Below are 23,076 nucleotides of genomic sequence, written 5' to 3'. Positions count from 1 at the left end.
GGATTGCCCGGATCTCTGCATCTCACAAGACTGCCCCCGGGCGCCCGCTTTCTGGAACTGAGTCCTCTGGCCAGCGCCTGTGGCTGCGGGCGGAATTCGGCTCTTGTGGCTGAGTCCAAGGTCCCGGTGTCTTGCACCTGCGTGTCACTGCCTCCGTCTGCTGAAACCGAGTCTTGCACGGAACGGCATCCCGTCACCTTGGCACGTAGCAGCCAGTGGAGGGCACGACCCCCATGCCTTCGCCGTGCCCGTGGGCCAGGAGCGCACACAGCCTCGTCATGTCTCCCCTCGGCCTCTGCTTCCTCTGCCACGAGAGAGCTTGCTCCCGGATGGTGCACGGCTGACTCTTCCCTGCCGGTCAATCTAGTGTCACCTCCTCTGAGAGGCCCTCCCTGACTACCCGTTGAAGGAAAGTCTCTTTCAGGACCCTGGCGTGTTTTCTTCAAGTTAGTGACCGGCTCATTTGTTCCCGTGCTCCCTGGCCTGTCTGCCCATCTCGGACACAAGCGCCAATCAGCAGTGTCTGGGCCTCTGTGTGTCCCTGGTGACCACAGCACTTGGAGCCCTCCAAGTGCTCAAGACCGTGCTCTGGGCTGAGAGCTGACGTGGAAGGGAGCTGCGGGATGCATCAGAACGGGAGCTGTCACACAGCAGAGGTCGCTGGACCCAGGGCTGGGGCCGGAGCTCGGGCAGCCCAGTCCCGAGCTGGACTCTCCAGGATGGGACAGCCTGCTTCCCATCTCTGTCCTGCTCCATTCTCACCGGGGCGACGCGGTGAGCAAGGCCTTTCCTGGGGCTCCCAGCTCTCGCCCGGACCACTGGGGACCCCGCCTGCCACCGGACAGAGTCCCTCTTCCGCCACCCACTCCCCTTCCATAATGCCAGTGGGGCTGAGCTGCCACAGTAGAGGGGCACAGAATCGGTGCTTCCGACGGTGGGAACTCCTTCTGTCAGGTCTGGCTGGAAGTCCACAATCAGGATGCAGTCGGAGCCATGCTCCCTAAGTGGGCTCTGGGGGCGGGAGGGATCTGCCCAGGTCTCCTGCAGCTTCCGACGGCAGCAGGTGCTCCCTGGCTTCCAGCCGCATTGCTCCCTCCTCTGTGTGTCTGTGGGTTCCAGCCCTCATTGGATCTGGGGCCACCATCAGTCTAGGCTGGCTCCGTCCTGAGAGCCTGAGCTACTTACACCCCAAAGCCTCCGTCTTCCAATAAGGCCCCGAGCTGAGGCTCCGGGGACACATGGATTCGGGGGGACACTACTCACCCCTGCCCACCTTTGTCCGAACACCAACTCTGCCTCAGGGCCGGGGCCCGCCAGGTGTTCTGTGGCTCCCGTGACCTGATCCCCACACCACGGTCAAGGTCACCCCAGTCCTGGCAACCCCCTGAGGGACGCGCTGTACCATTTGGTGCTGTGTTGCCACTCTGCGCACTCATTTGCTTTTCCCACCTTCCCGTGAGAAATCCTGCTGGGGGCCTCCCCAGGCAAGGGCCGCGCGCTTCCCGGCTTGGTCCACCAACACTTGACTGCGTCTCCTGCCTTTTGTGTTCATCTCGTGCCTTCTCCGGTTCACCCTTCCCATGGGTGCCGCCCGCGCCTCCGGGAACAAGCTCTGTGAGACCTGGCGGCAGGGGCCCGTTGGCTTAACCTGTGCCAGCACGCACGGGCTCCAGCAGGCACGATGAAAATGAAAATTTAAATATATAGATGCAGAGTCCCTTTCATCCCCGAGAACACCTGGTAATCACTTCATTACAAATCGCCACAATGCTTCTTCAGCTAGAATTAATATTTGATCAACTCAGGAGCAGGTGCTCTTTATTTCAAAGAAAGCTATCATTAGACTCCGGAGATTTGACATGGATTATGAACGAGTGGGCAGGGCGTGCGTTCCCCAAATCCAGGGTTCTAATACCGGGCGTCAGTGAGTGTGTGCGCCTCAGCGGGGCGCACGCTGGCTGAGGCTCTGCGTGTCTCACGCTCACTCCCCCATCCCAGCACCCACTGGGGCTCCATAGGTGCAAGGTGCAGGGGTGCACAGGTGCAGAATGCAAGCCCCTGCCTCTCCCTGGGGTGAGGGGCCGTTTGTTTTTATCCCGGGCTCCTGCCAGGCACAAAGGGCAGCATTCCCAGTGCTGACGCAAATACAGTGGATTTTATTCCAAAGGTCAGAAAATGAGCACACACAGACATGCGAGCACGGGTGGCCCCACACACAGAAAGTGCCGGGAGTGGGCAGTGGACCCACAAGGAGACGGGTGGGGGAGGGGAGGCAGGGAGAGAGCACCCCAGGGCCTCCTGCAGTCTTGGTGTCCCTGGGGGAGAGTGAGCGAGAGCCGCATCCAGTGCTGGCCCCTTTTACGAGGTGGGGGCGGTGCCCCTACAGGCGTGAGGCAGCCTGGGAATCACGCGGCCCCTCCAGGCTTCCACGGGGAGCTCAGTATCCGTGTTTTCTAGGTGTCTTCCCCCCGGGCCCCGGGAGAAGCAGATGCGCCCTGGGAAAGGGAGCGTTTTGATTGACAACTAGGAGGACAGGATTACGCGTGGGGCAGGGGCTGGTGGCTTGCAGGTACCCCCAGCTCGCCAGCCCTCGCCAGCTGCCTGCCTGAGCCATATCACTTTAAGACGTGCCACTTGGAGTGGAGAGTGTGGAGCGGAACTTGCAGATCTCCCCAGCCCCGATGGTGCTGTGTGGTCCCCGGCGTGGGCAGCTGGTGACCTTTAGGTAATAAACACAATCACTGCCCGGTGTCGGGGGCCCCGGTTCCAGGGCTCCCGTGACTAACAAAACCCACAGAGGCTCCGGCGCATACAAGGGCAGCTGTGGGCACAAAACCGCTGCACGCCCTCCCACGGACCTCAGATCCCGTCTCCATGGCTCCAGTACCCAGCGCGCTGTCGGGGTATACAGACGGTGCTACTGGCTTGTCCAGGGCACGGTGACAGGGGACACCTCTGTGCCAGCGCACACACCTTGTCACCAGTTTTTCCATCTGCGGGTGGTTGGATCTGCGTGGGCTTTGAGGGCCCATCAGACTGCTGTATGCTGATGTGCGTGTGTGTAGCTGTGTACACGCATGTGTGTATGTGGTCGCATGTGTGCCCCCGCACACGTGTGCATTGTGCACACAGCTGTGTCCATGCACGCACAGGTTTGCACACGTGTGCACGTGCTGCTTGGTTTAGTTTTAACAGCCTTTAATGGTGTCGGGGACTCTTAGCTGGGAGACAAGGCTGAAGCAGAGCTTCAGATGGGGGGACCAGCCCTGGAGCTGCACCCGCCGTTCTCTTCCCTGGCCCAGGCCAGGCTCTGCTCCAGAGTCAGGTCTGCCAAGTGGCGCTGGGGAGGGGGCTGGATGAGCTCAGGGTGGGGCGAGCAGTGTGGGCCACCAGCCCGCCAGCGCCCAGCCACCCCGCGGCCGTTCAGGTTGGAGCTGAGAGCCCCCGGGTGAAGAATATTCGGGAACAAGCCCTGGAGTCGTCTCCTTGCAGTGGGCACACAGAGGAGGAAGTGAGAGGCCTGGCGCTGTGGTGGCCCCCGTAGTCCCTGTCCCACTGCAGGGCCCAGGAGGGGCAGCAGCCTCTGGGCGAGCCTCGGGCCGGGCGGGCACTCACAGGCCGGGTCCCGGTGCCAGCCTCTTTCTTTTCTTCTGCAGGGACATCAAGCCAGACAACATCCTGCTGGACGAGCGTGGTAAGCCTGCCCCGGGTTTGCACGGGGACTCGGGCCGGGGACAGCGGAGGCCCTGGGAGACTGCGGGAGCGGGAGGGCCTGGAGGCCAGGTGACTGGCAAACCTTGGTTCCATCCTGGTGGACGAACAAGGGGTAGTCCTGGTGCAGGCCCTGCATGGCAGGTGGGGTTGGCCTTGCTTGGGGTTTCGCCTCCGAATTCCCTGCTGTTCACGCGGTGACGGAGACAGAGCCCAGTGGGGATGTGTGGGCGTCCTGGCCACGAACCCGTGGCTTTAGCAGCCGCTCATCTCTGTGAGCCTCAGTGTTGCCTTCTGCAAAATGGGGGAAGTGGCACACACCTTCCAGGGCAGTCCTGGGGACACCATGAGGTGACCAGCCTGGCAGGCCAGAGCTCAGTCATTGCCAACCCTCTGAGCCTGCCCTCTCTTACTCTTGCCAGAGCATGGGGGTCGCCAGGCATCTTCAACAGTAGGTGTGAGCTTTGGCGTCCTCAATGGTGTCCAGGTGAGGCCGACACTGGTGGCCTGCGCCCACGTGTTGGGTGGCAAGGCGTCGTGTGCCTGGCCTCAGCCTCTGTGCTCTGTCCCTGTGCTGTGGTGGGATGCTGAGCTACGTTCTAGAACGCTGGGCACAGCCTGACAACACTCAGCAGACCTGCCGACTGGCTGGCCATGGTGGACGGCGTGGCGGCCTGGTGAGTGACTCTCACTGGACTTTTACAGGTACTCAAGGCCTCCAGGGCAGCGGGCTGCGCGGACAGAGGGGAGCTGTCTGCCAGGCACTGGAGGGTGGCTGTCGCCTCCTCTGCCCACCCCCGCAGGCCGGGGCCCGGCTCTGCCTACAGCGCCTCTGCAGTCTTCCAGGCGTCCCCAGCAAGGCTGGGCGCTGTCACCTGAGTGTGCCTCCCCGCTGCCCCCTGCTGTCTGTTGCCACAAACACACCTGAGGCAGGGGCGGGGGCGGGGGGCACAGAACCAGGCAGGGGACATTGTTCCTGTTGCATCGCAGCCAAGCAGCTCAGTCCACCCCAGGAGTGCCGGTTCTAACCGGTCTGACACAGGGTGGCCTGAAGCGCGTGGATGCCTGGGGCTTCCTGATTATTTGTTGATTTGTTTAAGAGAGAGAGAGCGAGCTCACAAGCACTGGTTCATGTCCCCAGATGCCTGCAATGGCTGGAGCTAAGCCAGGCTAAAGCCAGGAGCTGGGAGCCAGCCCAGGTCTCCCACGTGGCTGCGAGAGGCCCAGCCACTTCAGCCATCACTTGCTGACTCAGCAGGGAGCTGGCGCCAGGAGCTGGCCCCTGCTGGGGACACGGGACAGGAGCTTCTGACCCGGGCCGGACGGATTGCTTTCCAAGGCCCTGCGTCCCCACCTCGTGGCCAGGGCACAGGAGGAAGCGGAATCAAAGGGGACAAAGCCATCACCTGGGCGAACTCCGCCTCCCTCCCGCTGGAAGCCGCAGGAAGCTTGGGCTGGCCTTGTCGTGGGATGGGATTGGGTTTCCTCTTCCGTTTGCTGCTGCCGCCGCCGTGCCATGGGTTCACCGTGCTCCCCAGAAGATAGCGGGGGGGGGTGCTCGTGAGAGGGTCGCGGGCGGCCTGAGCTGCGGGGAGGATCAGCAGCCGCCCCCGAGGGCCGCCCTTGGCAGCTGCGGGTGCAGGGAGCCCTGCCACGGCTCTGGCTCTCCTCCCACTTGTGCTCTGGCCGCTTTGGTTCAGCAGCAGCTCCCTGACCTCTGACCTCTCTGACCTCCGACACGGGCATGATGTGGCTCTTGTGACCCGGGCTGGGGACAGGCGTGGAGAAAGGAAAACAAGCCGGGCACCCTGGGGAGAGTCTCCAGGCGCTCCTCTCAGCTCCCTTGCATCCTAGCCCTGGTCTGCTTCCCCAGGACTTCCTGGGGGAGCCGGGCAGCCAGGACAGCGTGCATGGCCCAAGGGGAGCTGAACGTACAAAATGCAGGCTCTTCTCTATTGCCCCAGCAACAGTTAGGTAGAAGAATAAATGGAAAACATTCCCATTCAAAATACTGCTCAAAACTATGTAATGTGTAGGAATCAATTGACCCAGAAAGTATAAAGCGCCAATCAGGATAGCTCTGCACAAATACAGAAGGAATAAAGCAGGAGGTGAGTGCAAGAGCATGACCCCGGGTTAAAAAAGGCCACATCTCTCATGTGGACCTGTATGTTAAGGCAATTCCTATCAAAGTCTTTAACGGGAGTATTTTCCAAAACTGGACAGAATTCGTCTCAGGTTCATTCAGAAGAGCGAATGTCTGGGAGTCACTAGGAATACACTGAGAAGAAAGAGCAGTGAGGGGCGCCACCTCTGTCAGATTTACAAGAGCCTGCGCACCTGCTGTTGTGAACCCGCCATACTGCTGGCTCAGCGATGAGCAGTAGGTTGGTGGGACCAAAGAGACACCGTAAGCAGATTCCACGTGAATGAAGACCTGTCATAAAACGACTGCTTTACAAATTATTGGGGACAGCTGCTCTTTTTTTTTTTTTTTCAATAAGCCTTGCTGAGACAGCTGGCTATCTATCTGGAAGGAATAAGTCAGAATGTGGGGCAGGCATTGGCACAGTGGTTAAGACCTGCGTTAAGATGCCCACATCAGAGTGCCCAAGTTGGATGCTGCCCCTGCTCCTGTCTCCAGGTCCTGGCCAGTGCACACCCTGACCGACAGTGATGATGGCTCAAGGACTCGGGGCCCTGCCGCCCACTTGGGAGACCTGGATTGAGTTTCTGGCTACTGACTTCAGGCTGAGCCAGCCCTAGCCATAGTCGGCATTTGGGGAGTGAGCCAGTGGTTAGAAGCTCATTCTCTCTTTCTCTGTCTCTCTCTGTCTCTCTCTTTCTCTCTCTGCCTTTCTGTCTCTCAGATAAATAAATAAGTTTCTATTTCAAAGAATCAAAATGCTGGGGCCGGTGTTGTGACGTAGCAGGTAAAGCTGCTGCCTGAGCCGCCGGCATCCCATATGGGCACTGGTTTGAGTCCTGGCTGCTCCACTTCCTATCCAGCTCCCTGCTAATGCACCTGGGAGAGCAGCGGAGGACGGCTGAGTGCTTGGGCCCCTGCACCCATGTAGGATACTGGGATGAAGCTCCTGCTCCTGGCTTTGGCCTGGCCCAGCTCTGGCCATTGTAGTCATTTGGGGAGTGAACCAGCAGATGGAAGATCTCTCTCTCTCTCTCCCTCTCTCTCTCTCTCTGCCTTTCAAATAAATAAATGAATAAATCTTTAAAAAAAACTCAGAATGCTGTCTCACACCATATACAAAAATATATTCCAGATGGTTTTAAGATCTGAATGAGAAGGTAAATTAGAAGTATTATAAATATGATTAAAAATGTGGGAGCAATTAGTGGAGTAGGCTTCTGGAGCCTGGGACGTCGTAAGGAAAATACTAGAAACTATGAGACTAACATGCTGTTTGCATTTGGAAACTTGTGCATGGCAAAGGCATTTAAACCAAATCAAAAGACAGGCAGTGGGCGAGGGAAAGGTATTTCATATCCTCAGCAGAGAATGGAAAGACACGGGGCTCCAACTAAGAGTCAGCAGAGGCCGGCGCTGCGGCTCAGTAGGCTGATCCTTCGCCTTGCGGCTCCGGCAACAAGAGTCAGCCGAGGCAGTGCACGGGAGGCGGGTCCAGCCCAGACAGGGGAGCTGACAGCGGGAGACGCCGCCTCTCCCCGCCTGATCTAAGCAGCCTGAAGTCACTGTCAGCACCGGGTGCAGCTAACAACAGAGAAGCAGGCAACCCACGCCCACAAGCTCTGACTTCCTCAGAGCCATGGGCTCGGCAAGCCCACTCCCGGGGATTTATCTGGTGGAAGTGGAAAAACCAGTATGTGAGGATACGCTCCAGAATCCTGAGTGCTGTATATCCTGTCCTACCAAGATAAATCAAGCCGACCAAGTTGGAAGCCACCTGGAACTGTTGAACTAAATACAACACAACCATACTATGGGGCTGCTTTGCAGTTTGGGAGGGCAGTATATTTTCATAATTCAGAATTTTTCAGATTTAAGAACATCTTTATATTAAATCCTATATACCCTAAAAACATAAAACAGTGTGTGTCGAATGTATATAACAGATAACACTGCCGTAGGGGTTTGCAGTCAATGTTATACTTTGTAGTCAAATGCGTTACTGTTTCTGTAGTGAGAGATGACTAGTCATTTTACATCAAATAAATAAAACTACACAGAGAAGTCAGGTGGGTTTAGACCCGAGGGAGCTGAGGTGTGGACCTGGTTGATCTCGCGAGGGTTCGTGTGCTGGAGGCGTGATCGCCAATGTGCTGGTGTGAGTAGCAGATGGGGCCTCAGAGGGAGGCGCTGGTGACACATCAGCCACAGCAAGGATCCGTGGCGGGCTCGTGGCCTGAGTTCCTTCTCACAAGACCGAGTGGCTGGGAAAGAGCGTGCCTGGCCCCTGAAGCTCTCTCTGCCCCAGCTTGCCTCGTGGCCTCTCGCTGTCATGAGCAGTCCCGTGGGGACGCCGTGCCCCGTGTGTGATGCAGCCACGGGGGCCCTCACCAGAGACCATGCAGAGGGAGCACCGGGTGTCGGACTCCAGCCCCTAGAGCGGTGAGAACGGCCAGTGGGCACGACCTCGCTATTGCAACAACCAGCTGCAGTCCCAGCCTTGTGGCGAATTGTTTGTGGAAGCCAGGGAGAAATAAAAGAGGAACCAGCAGAACTGGGCGATTACATGGGGTGGGGGAGGCAGAGAGAGGGGCGAAAGGCAACTCAGAAGCATCCTTTGGGCGCTGTCGCTGTGGCGCAACAGGTTAAGCCGCTGGCTGCAACACCAGCATCCCATATGGCACCGGTTCAAGTCCCGGCTGCTCCGCTTCTGATCCAGCTCCCTGCTGATGGCCTGGGAAAGCAGTGGAAGATGTCAAAGTCCTTGGACCCCTGCACCCACGCGGGAGACCTGGAAGACGCTCCTGGCTCCGGATTGATGCAGTTCCGGCCATTGTGGCCATCTGGGAAGTGAACCAGCAGTTGGGAGACCTCTCTCTCTCTCTCTCTCTCTCTCTCCCTCTCTGTCTCTCTCTCTCTCTCTCTCTCTCTCTCTGTGCCTCTCTGTAACTCTGCCTTTCAAATAAATAATAAATCTTGTTTTAAAAAGTGCTGTCGGGAGGCCCAGAACCTTCCTGCAATGAAGTGTGAGCTGCTGTGCCTGGAACCGGATGGGGAGGGGAGGGGGGTTACGGCGAAGGCCACCTCCCGGTGCACGGCAGGGACGCGGGTGTCACTGGTGTTGGAAATGAGGGCAGGGGGTGAAGAGGATGGTTCTGAGCACGAGCAAACGCTGGGGGGAGGAGGTAGGGGGGTGGCTCTCCCGCCTCCTCTGTGTCGGCAGTGCCTCAAATCCCTGGCTCCCACAACAGACCTCTGCGATGGGCATGCCGTTACTACAGAGCAGGACATAGTCCCAGGAGGAGCAAGCTGCTTGCCCACGGCCCTGCAGCTAGTCCCAGCCAGACTCAGGCCCCAGCCCGAGGCAGCGAGTCTGTGTAGCCCGTGGCTGCTGCACACGGCCTCTGCAGCCGGGAGCGTGCCCGGCTGAACAGGGCACTGTCTCCAGCCAGGAGAGGGCCGAGGCAGCCAGAAGGCTGGAGTGGGCTGGGCTTGATCTTGGGACACGACGAGGTGGGGGACCCTGTGCATCCCAGCTTCATCCACAAGTCCTGTGAGAGTGTTCCGGATCGTCACTGAGTACCCTGCGGCTGCCTCTCCTGGGGACACTGGACAGAGGGCCCGGCCAGCAGCTCACTTGCACGTCAGAGTCGAGGGGAGCCCGCAGGTGCCTTCTCTGCCCACCATGGACAGTCAGCGGGCACGCCGCTCTCGTAGGCAGCCATCTCCTTTGGCACCTGCTCCAGGAGGTGCCTTCCCACCTCCTGGAGTTGCCCTCCAGCCCTTCCCTGGACAAAGCCACCCAGCTCCGTGTGCAAGTGCCACATCCCAGGCACAGCTCTCAGGCTTGATGGGAATGCCGCCAGCTGTTTGCCCGGGGATGGGATGACAGACGCAAGGAGAGAGAGAGCGCGCGTCACTGCATTTGTGTCCTTCATCCAAGGCTGCCCGTGCCTCGTTCCCTAGAGAGTGAATGCTGGCCACCCCAGCTTCTCCTCCCTCCCTCCCTGTCCCCCTCCTGTCCTCCCTTCTCCTCTTCATCCCCGCCCCTCTCAGCCCCTGGCTCCTTCCTCCTTCTCTGTCTCTCTCTCTCCCCTTCCTCTACAAGCTCCAGAGTGCCCACCTGGTAGGTGCAGCTGCCTGCCCAAGGCTCCGGCAGCCGCCATCACTCCACACTGGCTGCAAGGTGCCCTTAACCCCCACACTTCCCCACTGAGTCCACCAGGCACACTGGGACCCCCCGGCCCCAGCAGACCAACCGCAGGCCTCCTGCTGGAGGGGCTGTGGCCTGCAGCCTCTGTATGCCACCGTGTTGTTTCCTGCTCCCAGGTCTCAGATGACGTGTGTGCAGCACCGCGTGCGTTCTGAGACACACAGAGCAGGTGTCGTGGCGGCCTTGGAGAAGACGCTCTTGTCCCCCGGCCGTCTCGTCTCCTCTGCCCGCACGCACCTTGCGGGCTTCACGGGGAGATGGCCCCGCTGCCGCAGGAGCCCTCGCTAACCCGGTTCCTGTCTGTGTGCGCAGGTCACGTTCACATCACCGACTTCAACATCGCCACGGTCGTCAAAGGGGCGGAGAAGGCTTCCTCCATGGCCGGCACCAAGCCCTACATGGGTGAGTGTGAGTCCCGCCTTGTGATGTCATCAGCCCGGTGCTGGGGGCCTCGGTGTTGCTCCCAGATCCATCAGCCACCCCCCCAGACACACACACACACATGCACACGTGTGTGCACACACATGCGTGCACACAAATGCATGCACACGCGTACCCTGTCCCACCAGGCTGCACCCAGTCCCAGCATGCGCTGTGCCCCCTCCCAGCTGGCGCCTTGCCCAAGCTCTCGGCCCCCCCGGCAGAACCTCCCATCCAGGGTCCTCTGCAGACGTCCCAGGCGGCCAGAGGGCCTTGGCTTGGGCTTGGGCCAGTGGAGGAGAAAAACACTGACACCTTGGTTTTTCACTCTTTAAGGTTTCTCGTTCCTCCTTTACTTACTTGTAACGCGTGTGTGTTATTACGGGTCACTGTGCAGTGTTTCACCAGCCACTTGCATTTCCAGTTCCACGTCTTTCTGTCTGCAGTAGGTTACACTGGGGGAGGGGGGCTTCCTCTGCCTGCCAAGGGGATGCGGGAAGCCCCGTGGTGTGCCCGAACCCCACTGGCGCTGGCCACTCTGGCCTCACCGCCAAGGCTCATGGTGCCCTTTCAACCTGGTTCTGTTTTGGGACTTTCTCACGAAAGTGTCATTTTTGGACGCATTCTATTTCCTCTCCGTTTGGGTGTCTGTTATGTAGGTGTTGGATCCTCTTTGTCGGTCTCTAGGCTCGTCACTTCCTCTCAACCTTTTTCACCCCTGAGTTCTCTGCCTCATTCTTGAGGGCTTCCTGTCTGATTCGTGTTGTTCTTCCGTGTCTTGTCCAATTTTCTCATTAATTATCGTATTGCGATGCTGATAGCCAATGCTGTTTTCCTCAGTTGCTCTGAATGTCTGAGTTATCGGCCGTGCTATAAGAACCCACGTCAAGACGGAGCAGCTCAGAGCCATAGCAAGGTGTCACCTTCCACAACTCCACTACCTCACTGGTTTCAGCTGGTGGGGCAGCCGGGGCAGGGCTTGGCCGGGGCGCCTGGGAAAATGGGACTGGCACCCCGTGGTCTGTGCGTGGGCATCACGACTCTGCTTGCATCAGGTTTCCTGATGTCTGGTAGGCCAAAGCAAGTCACGTGGCCAGCCGTGGGGGAGGGGGACCACACACGGCATGGGTGTGGCCGGTGAAAGGCCTGGTTCAGCAAGCCACTTCCCCTGGTGGGAGAGAGGCGCAGTGTTGACCTGTTCTGCTGGCTTAGCCTTCGGCTGTGCCTTCCTGGCAAGAGTCTTACTCTGCTCTTTAATCTCCCTTTTTGTACATTAACTTTCTATGGAATTTGACTTTGACACTGTTCTGTGGCTCATTTTTATGCAGAACTCATTTTCTGAACTCTTAGGAGATGGCATGGCTCAGATCAGCTTTCCGAATGTAAGAGACCTGGGTCTTCCGTCGTCTTTGTAAAGTGTCAGAAATGAAGGCAGCTTTGCTCTCTGGGATTTCCTGGCTCTGTTACCCTCACCCACTCCTTTTAAAGATTTATTTTATTTATCTGAAAGGCACAGTTACACAGAGAGAGGGAAAGAGAGACAGAGAGAGAGGTCTTCCATCCGTTGGTTCACTCCCCAGTTGGATGCAGTGGCGAGAGCTGTGCTGATCAGAAGCCAGGAGCCAGGAGCTTCTTCCAGGTCTCTTACACGGGTGCTGGAGCCCAAGCACTTGGGCCATCTTCTACTGCTTCCCGGGCCATAGCAGGGAGCTGGATCAGAAGTGGAGTAGCTGGGACTTGAACTGGCACCCATATGGGATGCTGGCATGGCAGGTGGAAGCTTAGCCTACTACGCCACAGCACCAGCCCCCAATCTTTAACTTCTTAAGTAAATTAAACAAGTGAAGTTTGGTCATGAAAAGTGGTTACAATAATAGGCAGCTTGCTTTCAAGTATCCTCTGCACATAAGCACTGGGCTAAGTGCTTTCCATCGGCGATTTCATTTACTGCCCACCGACAAGGAGTAGACACAGTTGTTTCTTCCCAACGTAGCGATGAGAACCGTGGACACAGGGAGGTTGGGTGGCCTGGGAGAAAGGCCCAGGACCTTGTGACTCAAACACCAAGCTCTGAAGTGCCCATGGCAGGGATGCCATCTTAGAAAACATGGATGTGAGTGAATCTGCTCACCCAAAGCTCGTCCCCCGGGACACGGAATGTTGGCTCCCATCAGTTAAGCCCTGGTTGGACGCCTTTGGAATCTGCTCCCTGGACGACCCTGAGCTGGGGCAGATCTGACCGAGCGTCCTCACGGCCTGAGCCCTCAGGAGAGAGCAGCGGGGCAGTCCCAGGGGGCAGCCGGACGGAGAGTGGGGCCGAAGGAGCTGCCCAGGCTGCGGCCCACGTTTCTGGGCTGGGCGGCAGCGTGGGTGACGGTCACAGCCCCTCTGGAGGGGGCTGGCGGGGTGCTGGCAGTGGCGAGCCTGACTGTGAGGTGCTGGGGGGACCTCCACGTGGGCAGCTGCTCACCGGGCACACACAGCTGGTGCGTGAGGGAGCCACAAGTTGTGGCCAGGCCCGGCTGGACCCGAAGTCCACGCATCGCCCACTGAGCCACCCACGGTGCCTTTTTGACCCTGGGGCCCCCATCTGAAAGCCGCGTTTCTCAGCGATAAGATCATTGTGCCATCCTGAATGACTGGCGGCACAGGAGAGGTTTCTGCCGGCCTGCGGGGGGCGCAGCCGACGTTCCGAATGGGGGCGCTCTCACAGGCTGTGGGGTAACTGCGCCAGGTGGGGGGGAGGCCTTGGGAGTGGGGACGGCCAGGGGAGAGCTCTTGCAGTAGAGCTGAGTCCCACGCTCCCCAGGGGTGCAGGCGCCTGAGGCCGGAGGGCAGCTTTGTTGATTTCCGTTCAGAGGCCCAGGAACCAGTTACCAGAATGTTCTCTGCCAGGATTCGGAGAACAGACGGGTGAGGTGGCTCCAAAGGTGTCTCACGAGGGTGAGCCAGAAGAGAGGTTGGACACGCGCTGAATCTTCCCTCGTTCCACGAGCAGAGGGAGCGCAAACTCGGCGGGGAAACAAAGTCAGACTCGCCGCAGCCACAGCCCGGGGCTTCTGGGGCTGTGGACAAAGAGCTGCTGTTCCCTCCGCAGACAGGGACTGCGTGTCCGGCAGGTGCAGGGCTCCGAGTCCGGCCTGGGGTGCGGGGATGCATCATGGGCTCCCACTCTCACAAGCTCAGTGGAGCAGATGGCGTGGTGGACGCGTTGGACGCACGCAGGTCACGGCCGGGGCATGGCCGGGGAGCAGGCCCTGGCACAGAAAGGGGAGATGGACTCCCGGGGTGTCCTCCACAGGCTGTGGCTTAACCCGCTGCGCCACAGCGCTGACCCCAGGAAGACGGGCGCATCCTGCATTCCCCCAGCACACGGCCCTGGCCCGGGGGCTCCTCGCCAGCGCTCGCTGTTGTCCTGCGGCTGGGGGTCTTCCTATCGGGCAGGTCATGGCCTTGTTTGCAGCTCAGGAGTGGGTAACTGTGAGCGTCTTGTCATCGCCTCCCTGCCTTCCACGTCTTCTGTGCGAAGTCTCTGTCCGAATCATTTGCCCCATCAGTCATGCTAACAGATACACTGTCCTAATACGAGGTGGCAGGGGCTTCCTGGCTCGCGTTCCTGGGAAGGTTTTACATCGGGGGCAAAGCTTGGGTCCCCCGGAGCTCACTTTGGCTCCTGGTTTGAGGCGTGGATCAAGCTGCTTTTATTTGCACCGGGCCTCTTTTGTCCTCAGGTCCGTCTTTCGCTACTGAAACTCGGCAGCTTGGGCAAAATGCAACGGACCACAAATGTGTGGATCCATTTCTGGATTCTCTCCTCTCCCATCCGTCTCTTTGTTTGTGCTTTGGCCAATCTCGCATTTTTTCCCTGTAGCTTTAGAATACTGCTTGAAACCAGGTAATGAGAGGCCGTCAACTCTCTTCTACTCCAGAGTAATTTGGCTCTGCTAAGTCCCCTGCCTTTCCTTGGACGTTTTAGATTTTATTTGTTGATTTCCACCAAAGAAAAAGCCCACTGGGATTTTGTTAGCATTGCCTTGAGGGTTTACAGGAGTTGAAAGAGCAGCGGCTTAGCAACACGGCTACCTTTCCACACACTCAACACGTCTCAGGGTCTTCCTCCCCCCTTTCTGGTTTCAGCACCCGTTGTTGGCACCTATTCTGTTACACATACATGAGGATGCCCACGATCATTCCTGGGAAGTGAAATTAAAAGATGAGTTTATTCTGGTGCAAAAACGTTGAAATCCATGCATATGTAGGGCCCTCAAAAAGTACATGGAAATCTATATTATGAAAACATGGTATATGGATTGAGTTTTTTTTTTTTAATAAGTTTTTTTTTTTTGAAAGTTACAGAGAGAGAGAGAGAGGTCTTCCATCCACTGGTTCACTCCCCAGATGACTGCAACAGCCAGAGTGGGCCAATCCGAAGCCAGGAGCTTCTTCCGGGTCTCCCACGTGGGTGCAGGGACCCAAGCACTTGGGCCATCTTCTACTGCTTTCCCAGGCCACAGCAGGAGCTGGATCAGAAGTGGAGCAGCCGGGACTCAAACCGGCACCCATAAGGGATGCCAGCGCCTCAGACCAGGGCTTTAACCCACTGCACCACAGCACCGGCCCCCTAACTGAGTTTTTCCACTAACTTTCCCCACTAACTTGCACTTAAATATTTAAGGGATTTCTGGTGCTATTCCAAGGGCTGCTTTAAAAGTCATTGTTAGGAATCAGCCATTGCTGACTTAGAGAAATAGAATTGATTTTTCTATTTTAACTTGGTGTTCTGCAACGTTAGTAAGCTCAGTTATGAATTCTAATAACATTTTCAGCAAAATCTTTGTAATTTCTGAAAAGGTAACTGTTTTGAATAGACAGTTTTGTTCCTTCCACTGGGCATGTCCTTGTTTTATAACCTTAGAGCCCTCGCTGGAGCACGTGGTAAGCTGTCTTGATGCTGATCTTAGTTGGAAATTCAGTGTTTTGCTATTCAGTGTGTCGTCCGCTGTGAGGTTTTCTATTTGTCCTCCGCCAGTCGTGGGGGGGTTTTCCCTTCCGTTTCCGCCTTGCTGAGTTCTGTTTAACCACGAGCGCGCGTGGAGCTCTGTCAAACAGCTTTGCTGACCCTGCCGACATCACCGCACGGCTGCGCTTCTGTCCTCGTGGAAACAGATCCATTTCTGCTGCGTCAGCCCGAGCCCCGCTTAGTCATGGTCCCTGAGGGGTGCCGGGATCGCTTTGTCAGAAGGCTCGTGAGGAATATCGGCCTGTGGTCTCGTTCTTTCTCGAAGCGACTCTGCGTTGTCTGGACGTCCGAGTAAATTCGCCAACATAACACATTGAGGAGTGTTCCCTCCCCGTCTCTTCTGGGAAAACGTGTGCGGCTTTGGTATCATTGCTGCACATATTTGTCAGAATCGCCCGGCACAGCTACTTGGGTCTGGAGTCTTCTTTGCAGGAACCGGTTGAGCTAGGAGTGCACTTTCTCGAAATAAACGCATCTGAAGCAAGGTTTGCGGTTTGTGTCGCTCCGGGAATTTTCAAATACTTGGGCACACAGCTGCTTGTGACAGGGTGCCTTGGAGGGGTGCAGCTTCTGCGGCCCTGTCTGCCCTCTCGTTCCGGAACCGGCACCTTGCACTGTCTCGCTGATGTCCTTGCTCATCCTGGCCAGAGGCTTATCAAATACATGGATCTTTGGAAAGAACCGATTTTTCGCTTTCTTCCTTTTCTCTGTTGTCCCTCTATCGTCCATCACGTTGACTCCTTTCTGCTTATCCGGGGTCTAATTTGTTCTTACACGGAGGTTTAGATGACCAGCTGGAGGCCTGTCCTCTTTTCCGGTGCAGCCCTTCCATGCTGTGAGCTCCCAGTCCAGCTTCAGCTGTTCCCACGCAGTTTTTGTCTATTATGTTATCGTTTCCATTTAGTTACAAACACTTCCAACAATATGTAGAGATTCTCCATGTATCTTTCAGAGGTGATCAGAAAAAAAAAAAAAACCTTCTATTACTTCTCCTTTTTTCAATGGTGAAGTTTTCCTCTGTGGCCTGTGACCGGTCTTGGTGAGTGTCCTGGGCACACTGGCAAAGCGTGTGTGTGTTCTTGTCTGGTCATGTTAGGCTACGGTGTGTGTTCCTATTCCTTGGTCCTTTATAAGTCCTCGCTGATGTCCTTCCTACTTCTTCCAGCCATTACTGAGTGGGGAAATGCCCAGTTGTAATGCTGTGTTTGTCTATTTTTCCTTGCACTACTGTTTTTAAATTTTTATTTACTTATTTGTAAGTGAGAGCTGAGAGAGAGAGAGAGAGAGCTCTTTCATCTGCTGATTCGCTCCCCAGATGACTGCAACAGCCAGAGCTGAACGAGGTCAAAGCTAGGAGCCAAGAGCTTCATCCAGGCCTCCCATGCCAGTGCAGGGGCCTGAACACTTGGGCCATCTTCTGCTGCTTTTCCCAGGCCGCTAGCAGAGAGCTGGATCAGAAGTGGAGCAGCCGGGACTCGAACCGGTGCCCATAAGGGATGCCCACATCACAGGCAGTAGCTTTACCCACTATGCCACAGTGCCGGCCCTTGAGCTTCAGGCTTGTCTCTTGTGATTCTGTGCTGTAAGGTGTGTTTACACGTAGGAGCGGTAAACTCTCCCATTTACGGTTACATCCTGTCCTCGTTCCCTGCTTGTCTGCCTTGTCTGACGTCACGCCCAACGCCGCAGCCTTCCTCTGGCTGCTGTCTGCCTGGAGCATCAGGGATGTGTTGGCAGATGTTCCACAAGGAGCAAGGCAGAACAACATCCCTATTGGAGGATTTTCCCGCCCTTCATGACCTAGGCACGCCCACAGGGCTGGTGGGAGGTGACCGTGATGAGACCGAGCCGAGAGATGCCGGCCACTTGCTCTGTGAGGCCGTCTGAGGCCCCTGCTAGCGGATTTGCCATCCTTACCTTTTATTCTGTTTCTGTGTCTTTATACTTAAAGCACGTTTCTTTTCCAGTCTTTGTTCATCTAGGACAACAGTCTGTACTTTGATATTTAGACCATTTACATTTAATGTAGCTGTTGATAGGATTCGATCCTTCATCTTCTTTTTAATATTTATTTCACTGGATCTCTCTCCCCTTTTCTGCCTCATTTTGATTAGTTGATCTTTAGTTACAATTCCACTCTGAGTTCTCTGTGAGCTGAGTGTACGCACCTCTCTTGAAAAATCAAGTTTACAGATTGCCCTAGATTTATGATATTTGTAATCAACTAGTTAGGATCTACCTTGACATAAATATAATACAAGAATCTTACAAGAATATACTCCTGGGGCTGGTGCTGTGGTGTAGCAGGTAAAGCCGCCACCTGCAGTGCTGGCATCCCATACGGGCGCCGGTTCGAGTCCTGGCTGCTCCACTTCTGATCCAGCTCTCTGCTATGGCCTGGGAAAGCAGTGGAAGATGGCCCAAGTGCTTGGGCCCCTGCACCCGTGTGGGAGACCTGGAAGAAGCTCCTGGCTCCTGGTTTTGGATCCTCTCAGCTCTGGCCATGGTGGCCATTTGGGGAGTGAACCAGTGGATGGAAGACCTCTCTCACTCTGTGTGCGTGTGTGTGTGTGTCTGTCTGTTTGTCTGTCTTTCTCTCCCTCTGCCTTTCTGTAACTCTGCCTTTCAAATAAATAAATAAATCTTTAAAAAAATACCTTCAGGCTGTGTGCATTGGGCATATATGAAACATAAATTACTTTCATGATTAGACTCAGGTCATCTTGTCAACAAGATACCTTATTAACAAGATACCTCATTATGTGCCTGGAAATATTCCAAAGAATGGAAAAATCCAAAATACTTCAGTACTTGTCCAAGCATTTTGGACAAAAGCTACTCAACCTGTGAGTACAAACTCACTTTTTCTTAATAGATTCATTCACTTATTTGAAAGGCAGAGTTTCAGAGAGCGAGAGAGAGGGAGAAACAGAGAGAGAGAATTTCCATTTATTTGTTGCCTCCACAAATGGCCACAATGGCCAGGGCTGGATCAAGCTGAAGCCGGGAGCCGGGAGCTTCTTCCGGGTCTCCCACGTGGGTGCAGGGGTCCTGAGCTGCGCCGTCTCCCGCTGCTTCCCCGGGCGCATTAGCAGGGAGCTGGATGGGAAGAGGAGCAGCCGGGACTCGAACATATGGGTTGCTGATGCTGCAGGTGGAGGCCTGACCCATAGCGCCACAGCGGCCACCCCTGAACTCCCTTTTCCATCAGCACAGAGGCTTGGTCATAGGCGCTCATCCCCAGGTTCGCTCACTGGCGTACTGCAGAATGCACCGGTTCTGTCTCTCTCTCCCCGTGAGGGCATCGTGCTCCACGAGAACTTCCACAGGCCTCTTCTCTTGAATGTCCTAGTTGCATCTGATGCATTTAACGTAAACGCGTTTTCCAGTACTGGCTCATTGTTTCTTCTTGCCCCGATCTACTCATCAGCCAATCACGCTTCCCCTCCTGCCTCTCCGTGGCAGAAGTTTGATGGCCAATGGTTGAGCAGTTTCTTCTACACTTAATGAAACCAGTTTTCTTTGCTATGAATGCTATTGGCGTCCCCCAAAAGAGAGGAATTATCAGACTGAGGCAAGGGCTTCGCGTTATCTCCAGTTAATATGTAAGCGTGTGATACCAAGTGCATCTGGCTTGCTAAGTGCCAAAGAGCTATAAATTACCCTCAAGGGTCCAGAGACAGGCAGGGCCTGCTGCTTATCTCTGCTTCCCCACGGCTTCTCGGCACCTGTAATGCAAAGACTTCCGACAGAGCTCCTGGGTCATCTGGGGAACAGGTGCGCTGGTGCCTGAATGAACTGAGCTCTCACTTAGGTAGCCTTTCATTGTTCATTCAATAACAGATCGGGGTAATTTCCCTGGGGCTGGAAAACTGCCCCTGGGAGGGGAGGGGAGGAGGGCATATTGGATTGCAGAGCCCCGGGCAGCAGGGTCCCTCCTGGCCAGTGCCCAGTGTGGGGGGGCAGGCTCCAACACCCTAAAACTGAGAGACGCCCGTGCCAGCTCTGCCACACCAGCTGGGTGCCCCTTACGAGTCCCTTACCTTGGATTCGTTTCTGGCGGCTGAGGAACAAGTGACCGAAACCAGGCCCCTTCAGACAGAGGAAACGCATCTCCCCCAGCAGCCCTGACCCGCTATCAGCAGGATGGCGCTTCTAGGAATTCCGCCGGGCGGGGTCCTCGCTGCCTCGGCCAGCTCCTGGCAGCTGCGGGTGCCCTAGCCTCTGCCCGCACCCCGGATCCCTGGGCTTTCTCTGGTGAAGACATCGGTACTGGGGTCTAGGACCTGTCCTGAATCCAAGATGATTTTGTCTTGCCATCCTTAACGACAGCCGCATGGAGCCCCTTTGCAAACACAGGTGTGACCTCGGCTCCGTCTGCGGCCAGCATCCGGCCCGTCACAGCCGTCACACTCGAGTGTCCTCGCTGAAACGTGGAGGTCCTCGCAGCCCTTCTGTCACCGGCGGCCGGGAGGATGGAAGGGCCGGTGTGCGTAGAATCCCTAGTACCGCTCTGTAGCTCAGGGCTGCCGCTGCTCTTCCGCCCGGACGTGGGGGTGCTGTCAGGTGCGTGGCTCGTGCCTGTCCCAGCTCTAACCCGGGAGAGCATGACTCTGGGCCCACAAAGCAGTCGCATAGCCCAGTGACATCAGGATTGCGACACCTGGGGTGTCCGGGTACGACAGGGATATGTGGGGAGTGCCTCGGCCCCACAGCCATCGCTGCTGTCACGGGTGCATCTGGTGCCGAGGGAGCCTTGTGGCCCCCTCCAGGCCTGGGGATGCGCGGGGGCAGGAGGTGGCCTCTTTGGGAACGCCCAGGTCACAGGAGGGAGGGGCAAGCACTGGGACTGTGGGACAGGAAATGAGGACCTCAGGGCCTTACAGGTCCCAGCTCAGCTGCGGGCTCAGTGCCCAGCTCCTGCGAGGAGAACCAGCATAGAATGCTGGGCGGAGAGGAAGGAGCAAAGGGAGAGATGCTGAAAATATAAACCCGCAGGCCTTGGCCTCTGAGTCCGTGCGGCTGAGGCAGAAGAGTTCAGTGGCCCGCACGTTTCTGGACTTAGGTGGACGTGGCGGGGACTGAGTAGGATGGGGGACGAGGAGGCGGTGGGAGGGACAACCAGGCTCCCGTCCACGCCTGCTGTGTGTGGCACACTCAGCAGGGGCCAGCATCCTGCCAAGTCTGTGGCACTATTGTCTTAATCCTCAGGACAAGCCAACGAGTACACCGTCATCCCCGCTGGCACCTTATGAGATGGAAATAGTAACTTGCTAACCTCTGCCCCAGCCACGCCGACAGCCCCTCTGCTTCCCAGCTTGCCATGCGTGGGACGAGCAGCCTGAGGGGACAGTCGCTCACACTCCTGATGGCCCCGTGCCCCAGCGTGCCACAGAGTGTGCTTTTGTGCCAAAAGGGACGTCAGTACCGACAGGGATTCCACCGGCGGGAAAGGCACATCTCAGAAGCTGTGTGCCTCCTGCCGTGTGGCTCTGCAGCCACTGGCCCTCTCTGAACCTCCTCTGTCCCCGGCGGGTGCTCTGAAGGGGCAGGCAGGATCTGAGGGTGCAGCGGGAGCAGCTGCGGTCTGGCCACCGGTGAGTGAGACCGCGGTGAGCTGCCAGCCCAGCAGCCCCTGGGCGAGCGGCTCCGCCCACGCTCCCTGCCCGCCTCCTACCACCTGCCCCGTCCTGGAATCTGTGGGAGATGGTGTTCCACCCGAGGTGTCGGGGCTTCCTGGACAGATTGGGGCTGCTCTGACAGCTGTAAAATGGGGTTTAGTCCTGTAAGGCAATCTGCTAAAAGTAACCAACATTTCACAAAATGTTGCTGGAAACCAGTGCCCTCCTGGCCCAGGGAGGCGGCCTGAGGCCCCGCCCATCCCCTTGGAGAGGGGCAGTGCGCCACCCAGGGGTCTCTGCCCTTGGCTGCTTTTTCTCTCAATGAATTGAAATTCACATGACAGAGATCCAGCCTGTCCGATAGCGTTCAGCGCGTTTGCAACGTGTGCAGTTCCCCACCTCTTTCTAGTTCCAAATCGCCGTCGTTTTGCCGCTAAAGGAACCCCGTGTTCCTGAAGCAGCCGCCACTCCCCGCCCCCCTCCCTCCTGTCTGTCTCCTGCCTCTGTAGATTTGTCTGCGCTGGGTACGTCAGATTAGGTCCCGCCCGTGTGGCGTGAAACCCTCCCTGCGATGGGCTCAGGCACAGGAAGCTCCATGCACCCTGGTTGTTGGATGCCTGGCCCTGACGTGGTACCGGAAGCAGAGGGACTGACACCCCGGTTCTCACCAGCTGCAGCTCGGCTCCCTCCTGGTCCCCACCCACCAGCCGTGACTCCTGCTCCATCACACCCAGCCCCACCGGGCTCCTGTCCCGATCCCATGGAGGAGACACCCCCTGCACTGCACACTTAGGGCCCTGCCCCAGTGTCACAGGGCTGTGTCCTGCGGTGCCTGCTGGGGGCAGGACCTCGTGGCATGGTGGCACCCGTGGCACGGGCTCTGCGGTCCCTAAGAGCTGGGTGGTGAGCGTGGACTGTGCCACCACTGATGTTCTTTGTCCTGTCTCTGGCAGCCCCGGAGGTTTTCCAGGTGTACGTGGACGGAGGCCCTGGGTACTCGTACCCGGTCGACTGGTGGTCCCTGGGCGTCACAGCCTACGAGCTGCTGCGGGGCTGGGTAAGGCATGGGGGGATGTGAGGGGCCACGGAGTCATGGCTCAAGCAGTGCCAGGCCGGAGGAGTCGGCAAGGCTGGTGGCTGGGACCAGGGGTTTCAGTGCCAATGGCCTGTGGCTGCCCCCGAGGGCCCCAAGCATCAGAAAGCCCAACCCCCTCCCTCTCCTGGTGGGATGTGCAGAGGTGGTTGCCAGCGCTGTCCTCTGAGGACACTCCTGGCAGCACACCTGCGCCTGAGTCCCGGCTTGGCCATGCCTCCTCCTGTATTCTCGCCAGATACAGAGCTCAGTGACCTCTAACCATGGTGCGTTCGGGAGCTTCCTGCTTCTTTCGTTGACAGTCGGCAGCTGGAAGTGGCTGCTGGAGCCCTGGTGGCCAGTAACTCGCAGAAGAGGCTGTGCGGACGCTGACCTCGGCGGGTGTTTTCCTGGCATCGGTATCCTCGGAAGCTGAGGCCCCCTCCCTCTCGGGACCCTGGCGTCCCTGTTCTCACTACAGGGATGATAACGACCTTGCAGGCTTTGTCCTGAGGGAACCCTGGAGGACTGGGCGGGGCCTGCACCCAGCTTCTCCCTGAGCCCAGGCAGGAAGCTCCCCACCTCGTTAGGACGACCAGAAGTCACCTGGGGACAGATCCCCAGCTGAGTGGCTGCCATGGAGTAAGGCAGAGGACCACAAGAGACCCCAAATGTGGGGCCATGCGCGGGGTGGGGGCCCTCCACCTGGACAGGCCCAGGCCCTGAAAACCCACCCTACGCTGCTGTGTGGTCTTTTCCTCTTTGCCTGCCCTGGCTGGGTAGACGGAGAAGCTGGAGGGTTCTGGAGCTCCCCCTAGAGGCCAGAGTGCAGCGCTAAGAGTGGCTGAGTGTGCAGCCGGTGGGGTTGGTGGG

The 23,076-nt window shown here is 57.3% G+C and overlaps 1 protein-coding gene across 1 annotated transcript in view; it reads left to right on the top strand.

The window, feature by feature from the left end:
* The window catches only part of STK32B (serine/threonine kinase 32B), a 257,275-nt gene that overhangs the window by 214,899 nt on the left and 19,300 nt on the right, over positions 1-23,076 (top strand). Inside the window, exons 5-7 of the mRNA XM_051829718.3 lie at positions 3,657-3,694; positions 10,383-10,472; positions 22,085-22,188. Of these exons, the coding sequence (XP_051685678.3) occupies positions 3,657-3,694; positions 10,383-10,472; positions 22,085-22,188 (232 nt within the window). The remainder of the gene's footprint in view (positions 1-3,656; positions 3,695-10,382; positions 10,473-22,084; positions 22,189-23,076) is intronic.

Source organism: Oryctolagus cuniculus, chromosome 2, assembly GCF_051225735.1.
Source record: "Oryctolagus cuniculus isolate XC-2025 breed Fujian yellow rabbit chromosome 2, ASM5122573v1, whole genome shotgun sequence".
In the NCBI taxonomy this organism is placed as follows: domain Eukaryota; kingdom Metazoa; phylum Chordata; class Mammalia; order Lagomorpha; family Leporidae; genus Oryctolagus; species Oryctolagus cuniculus.
Note: the sequence above shows the minus strand (reverse complement) of the source record. Positions and strands in the feature narration are given on the sequence as shown.